This window comes from Amblyomma mixtum, chromosome 3, assembly GCF_055824585.1.
Source record: "Amblyomma mixtum isolate Tamu chromosome 3, ASM5582458v1, whole genome shotgun sequence".
Classification (NCBI taxonomy): Eukaryota; Metazoa; Arthropoda; class Arachnida; order Ixodida; family Ixodidae; genus Amblyomma; species Amblyomma mixtum.
The window spans coordinates 3,970,787-3,982,537 of NC_143014.1; the positions used below are offsets into that span (position 1 = coordinate 3,970,787).

At 46.9% G+C, this 11,751-nt stretch overlaps 1 protein-coding gene across 1 annotated transcript in view; it reads left to right on the forward strand.

The window, feature by feature from the left end:
* LOC149349127 (uncharacterized) overlaps positions 1 to 5,927 on the forward strand; it is a 94,330-nt gene extending 88,403 nt beyond the window's left edge. Inside the window, exon 3 of the mRNA XM_089578077.1 lies at positions 5,423 to 5,927. Within this exon, the coding sequence (XP_089434203.1) occupies positions 5,423 to 5,451 (29 nt within the window). The 3' untranslated portion in view covers positions 5,452 to 5,927. The remainder of the gene's footprint in view (positions 1 to 5,422) is intronic.
* The last annotated feature ends 5,824 nt before the right edge of the window (positions 5,928 to 11,751 follow it).

The window sequence follows — 11,751 nt, forward strand, 5'->3', positions numbered from 1 at the left end:
TGTATTTTTTGGCGTTTCCTTGATGTGTTTCTTTTTAAAATTCTATAAACTCTTAGGCTGCCTCCGTGCCGATCATTAGGATCGTAGACTCGTCAAGCTGCCCAAGAGCAGCTTTTTCTACGATTCCTCCATTTGTATTATTAGATGGGAAATAAACGTTGAACTATGGACTTAAGTATCGGGCATACCACTCAGAGTATCTTTTCAAAAATGCCTTACGTATGCAGTCCGGTCCAGAGCTTTTGGAGTTATCTGTGTTTAACAATAGGTTGTGTACCCCATAAAAACTTATGTCAATGTCAAGAAGCGGTACTAACGCAGTGCTCGTGCAGAAACTTGAGCTGCAACCGTTGTCAACGCTGAAAACGAATTTGAAGTAGATACTGAAGGCTTCAGAAATTATTTTTGGATCAGATGAAGGCTTATTGTCTATTATGAATGATTAGGAAGTGGGCTGCGTTGGGTTTATAGACTTCCAGAACTTCGATGGATTTTCCCTTATAAATTGTGTGAGAGTCGTATTTAGTAAAAGTACCTGGCGCCTTTTATAAACGAAAGGACGACAGAAAGGGGAAAAGTTACCAAATTTTTGCTTGGGGGCGCAGCCCCTTGTCAAGCCTTTAATAGGCTTTTTGGCCGCCGCGGTGGCTCAGTGGCTATGGTGCTCGGCTGCTGACCCAAAAGACGCGTGTTCGATCCCGGCCGCGGCGGCTGGAATTTCTTTGGAGGAGAAATTCTAGAGGCCCGTGTACTGTGCGATGTCAGCGCACGTTAAAGAACCCCAGGTGGTCGAAATTTCCGTAGCCCTCCACTACGGCGTCTCTCATAGCCTTAGTCGCTTTGGGACGTTAAACCCCATAAACCAAACCAAACCTAATAGGCTTTTTGGCTGCTCCGCTAGAATCTCTGCGATGTTGAAACAAAGATTACTTGAGTTTCCACTGTTCTTTGAAACTTCATTTCGACCCCTTGATTGTTCCACGGAAGCTTGAAGTGTGATACAAATGTTTACGCGGACTGCAGATTTGTTAGAATTTAAATACTTTGAACTAATTAATTGCGTATTTATGAAAGTACACTTTACATACATTGCCAACATCCAAATGCGATTTCCTGAAGCTCGATTTCGGACATTACATTGTTGCACGGTAGCTTGAAATGTGATAGAAATGTTTACGCGGGCTGCAGATTTGTTAGAATTCATAAAGTTTGGACGAATTAATTGTGTATTTACGAAAGCACACTTTACGTACATTGCCAATATCCAAGTGCAATTTCCCGAAACTCAATTTCAGGCATTAGATTGTTCAACGGCAGCTTGAAGTGTGCTGTAGATATGCTTACATTTTTGCGCATTTCTTATTCTTGAAGTATACTTTCGACGAATTGTGTATTTACGAAAGTACTCTTCAAATACATTGCTAACACCAAATGCCATTGCCCAAAACGCGATTTCGACCACTAGACTGTTCTATAGCAGCTAGAAGTCTGCTGCAAATACGTTTAAATGGACTGCCCGTTTGTTAGCATTGAAGTATACTTCGGACGAATTAAATTGATATTTACGAAAGTACACTTGTGATACACTGACAAGATGCTAAAGCCGCACACATTTTTTTTCACGCATACGAAACGTGAATCTTCCGGAGAAGGCATGCCTGAAAGAGCACCACTGGCACCATTTTTGTGCAAGGAAGAGTTTACTACATTCTTAATGGGTGCTGCATACGTTCTTGATGTTGTAATGTAATGTCTCTTTTGATCATCACGTCATATATAATGATCCAAGTAAAAGCTGCCATTCAACAGCTTGGCGGAGCGACGGTGTTCTGTTCTGCTGTGTTTACCCGATGCATATCGAAGTTAGGCTTGATTACGTGTAGTTAGGTTTGGACACAGAGACTGCCAGGAGACACGATTCAACGTAAATTCAATAGAAATTACTCAAGGAATAATGTGCTGACTACGTTCAACACTAATTTTATTGAAATCGCCGTGACCAACGTCAACAGCCTGTTTGCTTTGTTCATTTGCTATTGTGTAAGTAGATGATGCAGAAGATGGTAAGAGAAATCATGCGAGCACAGTACGCGTGCTCTGCTTATCTGATTCCCCTGTCGACCATAGAAGACTCTGTTTTTTACATTGTTTAGTTCAACCCTTGGTAACTTCCTGCTCACACAGTCTCCAAAAGAAAAACCGAAAACACAAAGCTTTAGTAGAACATTCCTGAGTGAACCCTTTTTGGTGTCGTCCACATTTCCGCCCAATGAAATGAAAATTATGCGTGTAACATTATGAGACAGGAAGAAGGCAGAGTGGGTGAGAGAACAAATGCGAGTTAATGACATCCTAATCGAAATAGAGGAAGATATGGGCTTGGGCAGGGCATGTAATACAAAGGCAAGATGAATGATGGTCCTTAAGGATAACAGACTGGATTCCAAGTGAGCGCAAACGAAGCAGGGGGCCGCAGAAAGTTAGGTGGGCGGATGCGATTCAAAAGTTTGCGAGGATAGGGGTGCCGCAGCTGGCACAGCACATGGTTAATCGGGGAGACATTGGAGACACCTTTGCGCTGTAGTGGGCGTAGTTAGGCTGATGATGATGGTGATGAGAACATTATTGCTGGATAGTTGGTTCATTTCGAGGAAAGGTAACACTCTCTTAGAGAAGAGGCAAAGAAACGAACACCGCGGCTGCGCACGCGTGATGTAATCACATTTGGAACAGAAAAGGCGCGTAACGAGGAAAACAAACAGGATAGCCGACAAAGTAAAGTACTTCTAGATGTACTCGTTTCTTTGCCTCTTGTCCTCGTACCATTCGCTCACTCTTAACTTTAATAAAGTTAAAGCATTTAAGGCTTGCCATTACAATATCTGAATAGCAGTTAGGTAGCAAAATATTGTGTGGGCTTCCACAGGATTTTGAAAACCGGAAACTACATATGCATAACAGAAGGTGTTCTATATATCGGAGAAACCCACTGATTAAATGTGGTTACGTGTTAGCACAGAACAATGTAATGTTCCATAGTGCTTATAACTATCACAACATATGAAATTTTCGCTAACTTGTCACTTATTTATTTATTTATTTATTTACCACCACAATATACATGGTGACAGGGTGCCCATAGTAAAAGCGGCCTCTTGGACCGCTTGACTTGGGCATGGACACCCAGCTGCGAACTTTGGCCACAAAACCGTGGCACACTTTCAAACTAAATACAATATTGCAAAAAAATCGCGACAGGTACTTCCCGCAAGAAAAACAAAATGACAAACAAAGCAATCACGAGTGCAATACAGTCAATTCGGTTCACAGATTCAATGCAGTATCTGTAAATAAAAAATATTCTAAAAGTTTTCTGTGTGAGCTGGTTTTTAGGTCAATGTCATTGACACAAAGAGCATTTAGTAGACGCGGAAATATGTTTTCAAGTGTTTGACAGCCATATGTTGTTCTGTATGTTTTAATGTGCCACTGATCGACGTTTCTTGTGTTGTGTACTTTATAGCTTACTTCACTGTTGGAGAGTTCATGAAGGAAGGACGTGTGATTAATAATTTCGCGCTTCAGTGCGTGGCTGAGGCAAAAGGTGTACAATTTAGTTACCGGGAGTATTTTAGATCGCACCCCTTTAGATCGCACCCCTGATATATCGAATTATGCAGTGCAACAGAGTACTTGCCCTTTCAATACTTTCGAATTGAAGACCATGTCCACGTTTCACCTAATGAGCCTATGAGCCTAAATTTACTCTTAGAATATGTTGTGTGAAAGCAGCTCTAAAAATACGCTCCAATTGCCCAATATAGACTAAGTTAAGTGCAACCAATCAAAATTTTGCTTAGCAGCTGTTGTGCGTGCTTAACGTAGATTGGGTTTATGTTAGTTTCCAGTTGATTCAACACGAGCTCAACAAGGCCTCAACCGAAGCTCAAAACACGTTTTTATAAGGGTTGTGCTCAGGAATCACATAACTGCTAATGCGACGTGTGAACTTCGATGACTTTCCTTGGGGAGGGGGGGGGAGGGGTTAAAAACAATTTCTTTGCTTCAAACGTCCAACGCCTCTTGTAACTCTATGGCGCGAAGACCGGTCAGGGCACGCAACCACTTTTGGGTTTTATTGGTCATCAATGGCAGTGCACTTTCTGGGAAACGCAGCTTGTTCCACCCAGGCAACTGCACTCAGCGCCGGCAGCTCCTGACTGAAGGCAGCGAATGCGTCCAGCTTCACTGAATGAGCTTCACGCAGCCGATTCTTTACACTCTGGTTCCGCAGAAAAGAGTAGCATTGTTCCGGGAGAGAAACGAAGCTCGTAAACCCTGGACAAAAATTACGCACAAATCACGAATTCTGGCAGTTGTGACTACGTGAGCCCTGTTGCATCATCTGCTACCGCGACATTGATTTTTCGAGTCAAATCGTGCAGTATATGGCGAACATGCGGCTAACAACCATTAACCGTAAATATGAAGCGATTGTGACATCCTTGGGTATGAAGAGTCATGTCAATGTGTGTGTGTGTATATATATATATATATATAATGTGGAAGAAGCCAACAGCCACAGAAACAACCAACAGCCACAGCCAACAGCCACAGAAACCAAGGGACAGAGGGGATTTTTTTAATTTATTTATTTTGAGCTGTTGTTCGATTTAGAATATTACTGGATATGTTATCGCTTAAAGCTAATTGATTAGAAAAGCAGAAGAAAAACAACCACATGCCGCCGTTGGGATCCGAACCCACGACCTCCGAATTACGCGTCCGGTGCTCTACCGCTGAGGTACTGCGACGGCTATCAAATCTTCTGCTTTCGGGGGTATTTATGTTTACAAATAATCTAACCTTGAGAGTGTTCATCAGCGCCACCCACGTTCTTAAGCGGCGGACGTCGCCCGTCCTGAGTTACCGCTGATGTGACATAGAACGTCACCAAACGGCGAGGGTGGAAGCTGTGTGAAAACCCTCTTATGCTTCCTATGGCATCAAGGCTGCCAGAACCGAGGCCCTCGCAAAGATATTAAGCAAACAAGGGAAAGGGAATGAGGGGCTTGTCATAAATATGAAAGAAGCCAACAGCCACAGAAACCAAGGGACAGCGGGGATTTTTTTTAATTAATTTATTTATTTTGTGCTGTTGTTCGATTTAGAATATTACTGGATATGTTATCGCTTAAAGCTACTTGATTAGAAAAGCAGAAAAAAAATCCATCCAAGTTATCCATCCAAGTTTAATCTATTTATTATGTTGTATCATTTGCGCTATGCGCAGCATCGCTACTGTGCTCTACAGATTGCTATTGTTGTCGAGCATGCAGTGGCTGATGCCACCTCTCAGACGCTTCTCCCGAATGGTGAACGAGCCGCCTTGCACAGGTGTGTCTTGTGTTGTCTCTCGCAGCCCTGTCCAAAGAGGCCGGCGGCCGCTGAAGGATCTCCCTCCCTGGACTGCTGTGATAGGGGCCTCCTCCCCCGGCCGAGAATAGCTCCGCTCCATTTGCTGCTATTCTGGCCACCGACCGGACCAAGCCTGCGGCGATCCCAGTACAAACCCCGCGCGCGCCGCTCGTGCCAAAAACAGCCGGGCCTCGACACTTGCTCAACGGCGGACTCCCATCATCGGATAGAGCCATGTGATCAGCTGCCTCAAACATTCCCCCCCACGCCCCCCCCCCCCCCTAGCCAAATCTATTTATGAGAGTGCCTATTTATGTGCTTTTTGCCGCTGAACAGGCAGACAAATGTGCTCTTTCGCAGTCGGCGAGCAGGGCTGTTTTGCACCGCCTTGCGCTAATTTCGTGACCGAGGACTGGAATTGTGCCTTACAGTGTGTCTCACCATGTGCCTTCTGTGCCTGCCAAAGGGCTTTTTCTTCTTTACAATAAAGCGTTCTCTCATGGCCTCCTCTTGATCCACAAGTGCGGTATCCCTTCACAGTGGCCTCAGTTCGTCGTTTCCTGACGAGATTATTCGAGGCACTTCATAATTACTTGTTTCCAGGCTAGTTTTGGTGCGTCTCCAGGTGGGTAGACCAGCGTGCACGATGAACACAATCCAATAGGACACGTTGCTCATCGCAGGTAGACAGCGGGAAATGAGAAATTACAACATGGCCAGATTTATACAGAAGCAGCGCCCGTACCGAATCATTGTTCTGAGACCTCCTAAATCATTAAGAGTAGTACATATAAAAGCAGAGAAACTCTAATAAAAGCTCATTGTTTTTGCAGTTGTCGCTATCGGCGGTGTTACAGTTACTAAAGAAAAAGCTTATGCAAACAAACATATTCTTACAATAGTAATACATCCGCCTAAAAAGTATACATCGCAGGGGGTTTTCTTGTTAGGCCTGCTGTGTGCCTGGTTATGCATCGTCAACGATGGTAATCTTTCCAAAGAGGAATGGATTCACGTCTTCGATCCTCCAAGCTTTGGACTGCTAGATGTGCGAGGGAGCCCAGCTAAACCCCTTAGAAGCAAACCGCTTGGGCTGTATACTTTTGACGGGGCTGTACGCAGTTGAGCAAGTTATACCATACAAAACAACAGAAAAGAAAAGGAGAGCAAAAGGTAATCAATAAAGATACGCTTGGAACCACTAATGCACAGTTCAAAAATACGCTATTCGCGGCCAGTGCACTTCGTTTATTTATTTTATTGTATGACTTGGAAACCAGTTTAATAATTGTTATGATTATTATTAGTATAAAAAGAGTAGAGTTTACAGACTAGAGCTCCGTCAGGAGAAACAGAGCAGATCGAAAACACAGAAAGTGCCAACAGGAGCACAGCTGAACGGAAGCCCTCGTGGAATACGCAGGTCGAGGCAAGTCGTTTGTCGAGGGTGAAATGCTCAGCCTTCTCTGCTGTTCACGGCAACTGCTTCGACACTTCCTTAACGCTGATATCATTTAAGCCGAAGCATGTATTTCACTCTCAAGAAAAGGCGTACTTAAGCAATGCTTGTCCCGACCAACAGCATGCGCGATAATGGCAACAAGTCAAGTGGAAATCCAAGTGGATTTCTCTTCACAATTTAGTTCTCGACGCTTCTACAGCGTTACGCCCATTTTGTGGAAATCCCCAAGAGCGTGATGGAGTTTTACAACAAAGGCTGCTTTATTTAGCCTTCCCCAGTGGATTCACAGCGCAGTCCGTCAACATCCGGTCGCGTGATTGGCCGAGTGACCGGGTAGTGATAAGCTGACGTCAGGGTTCATCACGTGACCGCGTAAGACCCGTGACTGTGCGCCTATTACGATCGTTGCGGTGGCCTCAATCGCAGCAGTAGGTCTCAGCCATTAGCAAAAGACAGGCAGCTGCACAGCGGCAGCTTTCTTTAAGTTTAGCATGCTACGTAGCAGTGCGTTAACACTTGGCATTACTATTCACAAGAAAAGTTTCGGAATGATTCGAATAAGTTATTCATGTCCTGCTTCAGGTTAGGCGCGGTTTCCGGTCGATAGTCCCGTAGTTACCAAAGAATAGCTGGAGAACTAGATGTTGGATTCTTCATCAATAAGGATATAGCTGGCTACATAGAGGGGTTCTATAGTATTAAATAGAGGGTGGCAGCTATCATAATTACGCTTAATAAGAGGCACAAGCTGAAGGTGGTGCTGACCTACGCATAGGCACCAGACGCAGACTGTGGCATAGGCTCCAGGAATACCAGTAGGCAGTTATTAGTAGAGTTAGCAGAGAGAAATAATCTACGGATCATTAATACCTTGAATTGAAGTTTATTTCAGTATTATGAGTACTGAGGACACGCAGACAAAAAGCCATACTTGGCTTGACGAGGTCCGCGCTCCGTTACAGGGCATACAGCATAACAGCTTAACAAATTACATTGCACCATGAGAATGCACAGACAATAAATGCAGATCATTCTAACTTCGAACATCGAGCGCGGTTCAAACACACGGATAATATCCCAACAGACATAAGGAACAAAATCAGAATCCCACCACTCCCAAGGAATATGGATCCGGTACACCATGAGGGTAGGCGAAAGGACAGAGCGAAAGCTCTGCAGAAAAAATTAGCCAATAGACAGGACGTGGTTTACACGGACGCGGCGGAATAAAGGCAGAACGGGTTTCGTAGCCCTAGCGACCAGGGAGGGCGGAGACCGAGTCTCGTGCTGCAGCACCCAACAGAGAGATGCAACAGCGGCTGAGGAGGTAGCCATTGCGCTGGCTTTAACTCAACGGAATGTCGGGGTGATTATAACAGATTCCAAATCGGCTATCCGCAACTACAACGCAGGCAGGGTATCTGTCGAAGCAGTCAAAATTCTGAATGCCGGCCCGACACCGGCAGAACTAATTAACCTTTTTTGGACTCCTGCCCACGAGGGCCTCCGGAGAAACGAGACCGAGACAGCGCACGCATTGGCCCGAGGACTCACACACCGGGACCCCAATGCGGTCTCGTCGAGAAGAGAGCCCCTTCAGACGAGCGAGGAGCTGAACGAGGTCATATGGAGAAAGTTACAGGCGGGAGTTTTTCCGAACCCACTCGCACTAAGCAGATGGCATCCGGCGATCCAAGACCCCAGGTGTAAACATTGTAATGAAATAGCAGACATGATCCACATGGTGTAGACATGCTCTAGCCACAACGAACCAGACAGGAATATAGAGTCCTGGGAGGCTTTAATGGCCAGCCAGAAAGAAGAACAAAAAGAAGTCATCCGTCTGGCCCTGGACACCGCTGAATCCCAAGGAATCCCAGCCTGCTGAAAGGGGAGGAAGATGACGGCGGTCAAGACTCGTCTTTTTCGCCCTCTGATTCCTTGACGGGTGCCAATAAAGTTAGTTCATCATCATCATCATCATCATCATTCTAACTGAGAGAACAACCAGCAATTATAGAGGCTAACACTAAGCATATAATGGGAACCATTTATTTGGAGGTACTTATACAATAGTTAAAGCGCGGGAATTTAACAGGGTTGGTAGTTTGTGCGACAACATTTGGTGTCCATAATTTGTGCGGGCTCTTGGCACCTGCCAGGGTACGTTCACTCGCAAAGAACGCACATGTTCTTTTGCACTAGATGTTCTGCGTAAACGAAAGAACAGGAAGTGGACGTAGAAGAGCACCAATGGTGAACCTAAAAATGAAATAGCCTTCATACTAAGCGCTCATCCTGGTATCGTTCAGGATGTGGAGGCCCTCGTAAAGCCGCGTTGTAGCGACCCCAGAGTGGTAAGGTCTCAAGTTAGCTTAGACCTGAGAAGCGAATGGAAGAAATTAGTGAAGCTGAAACCCATTAACGAGTTAGCGGGGAGAAGGAAAGCAGAGGAATTCAGGATATATATTGCTGCAGAACAGACATTCGGCTCTATCTGTGGAAGACGACATTAATATTGAAAGAATAAACAATAACCTCACAGCTATCATTAAGGAATGTGCAGTAGAAATAGGCGGTAGGATGTATCGAAAAGTTACCGGCATGGTATCTCAGGAGTCAAAAAATGTTATTATGAAACGCCAAAGCATGAAAGCCTCTAACCCTACGGACAGAATATAACCGGCACAGCTATCAAAGTTTCGTGGGGTTTAACGTCCCAAAGCCACTCAGGCAATGAGGAACACCGTAGTGAAGGGATGCGGATAATTTCGACCACCTGGGGTTCTTGAACGCTCATTGACATCGCACAGTACACGGGCCTGTAGCATTTCGCCTGCATCGGAATGTGACCGCCGCGGCCGGGATCGAACTCGCGTCTTCCGGGTCAGAAGCCGAACACCATAACCACTGAGCCACCGCGTCAGATGGAATCATAATTAAGCTTTACGCACTTATATAGCATTTGAGCACTCGATGTACAGGTGCGAGTAAAAATTGCCACGTATCATTGTAGTGTTTGTTCGTTCACGCTCAAGGCTGCAGGGAAGGGCTGTTATCATTTTTGTTCGTGACGCGAGAAGCGACCAGTCTAATTTCGATTGATCACAGCCATGAAAGGCTGCATGCAGGTTTTTCCAGATTACTGTAGATGATCTTGTCCTGCTATCTGGAAGTTTCCTTGCCGGCTTTAAATAGAGCGATGCCGCGAGCGGCGGACATTCGTAGTTCGAAAATTGACGAGCACGCTTGTTGCTTACGCCACCACCGAGTGATTCAGTTCTTTTGCGGGCGCAAGTCAGCCCAAATAAAGATCTTCGTTTGCAAGTCTTTCTGGTGTCTCCCTGACCGCTGGACTGCCGTCACTACAACGTGACATCTGGTGGAGGTGCGGGGTAGCCTTCTATGTACCGGACACCCCCAGCAAGTCGTGACGCCAGCCCTCTGAGTCATTCACCGGAGGACCTGACTCCAGTCCACCGCGCAAGCCGACGTCTGCTAGGGGACGCACCTCAGTTCGGGACTCTGCCGGACCCTACCCGGAAGCGAAAGCCAGCAGCAACGTCCAACATGACCTTGCCCCAGACGACGACTCCAATCATTCTGCAGCAGCCCCGGGTGCCGCCAACCTTCGACGCTTCGCCTGGCGCCGACCCCGAAGAATGGCTGGAGCAGTTCGACCGTGTGGCTGTATTTAACAACTGGGACGATGCCATGAAAATTAGGTACGTTTTATTCGCCTGGGAGGGACCAGCAAGAGTCGGGTTTGAGAATGAGGAAGCTAGCCTTACGGATTGGGAAACTTTCAAGGAGCAGCTTCTCAAGATTTTCGCGAACGTCGTGAGAAAGCACAGACCCCAGTAGCTGCTACAGTCTCGCATACAACACCCAATTGAGACCGTTGCAGTGTACACTGAGGAGATGAAGCGTTTCTTCCGGCGTGCCGACTCGAGCATGAAGGAAGAAGAAAAGGTCAAGCTAATTATGCGAGGAGTTAAAGACCATCTCTTTGCGGGCCTCGTACGGAACCCACCGAAAACCGTTGTCGAATTCGTCGAAGAGGCATCCACCATGGAAAAAACACTTGATGCCAGAGCCCGCCAGTATGACCGCCAGCAGCGCTTTTTGTCAGCAAGCTGCCTGGACACCGCTAACAGCGATAACCTGCGGGAGGTTATACGTGAAGTTGTGCGAGAAGAGCTCCGACGATTGCTGCCAACAGGAACGCAGCCGCAGCTTACATCGCTCACTGACGTCCTTCGGGACGAGGTTCAACAGGCCTTGGGTGTGACGCCGACCACCACGCAGCCTGCGGAGCCCCCAGCCATGACTTACGCCGCAGCAGTGCGCCGTCCTGCACCTCGACGACGGGACTCAAGCCCCTATCGCCCTCAGCCAGCTGCGCTGGACCGCCGCCCTCTCGCCCCAACCCGCCCGTCCTACGAGCGTCGCACACAGCCGAGGAAATGCGACGAGTGGAGAACTCCCGACCAGCGCCGCCCACTATGCTTCCACTGAGGCAAAGCCGGCCACGTCCTCCGGCACTGCCCATAGAGAAGACTGGGCATCCGAGGATTCTCTTACGACGCTCCACGACCCCGACCCGGCCAGCGACCAGCCAAAATCGAGGAGTTTTTGCGTCGGGAAGAATACTCATCGCCGAGCCTCCTATCGCGTTCTCCATCGCCATCGTCACCGCGCTATGCATCTCCTAGCCGAGGCTACGCAGTGCGTGGACGCTCCCCCAGCCCCCGAAGGTTAAAACTAAATGAAGCATTCTCTGGAGGTGAGGTTGCTTCTAAGCGCAAATACAAAGATCCTCCACCGACGACAACTCCGAAGACACCTCCGACGACACCTACGACGACAAC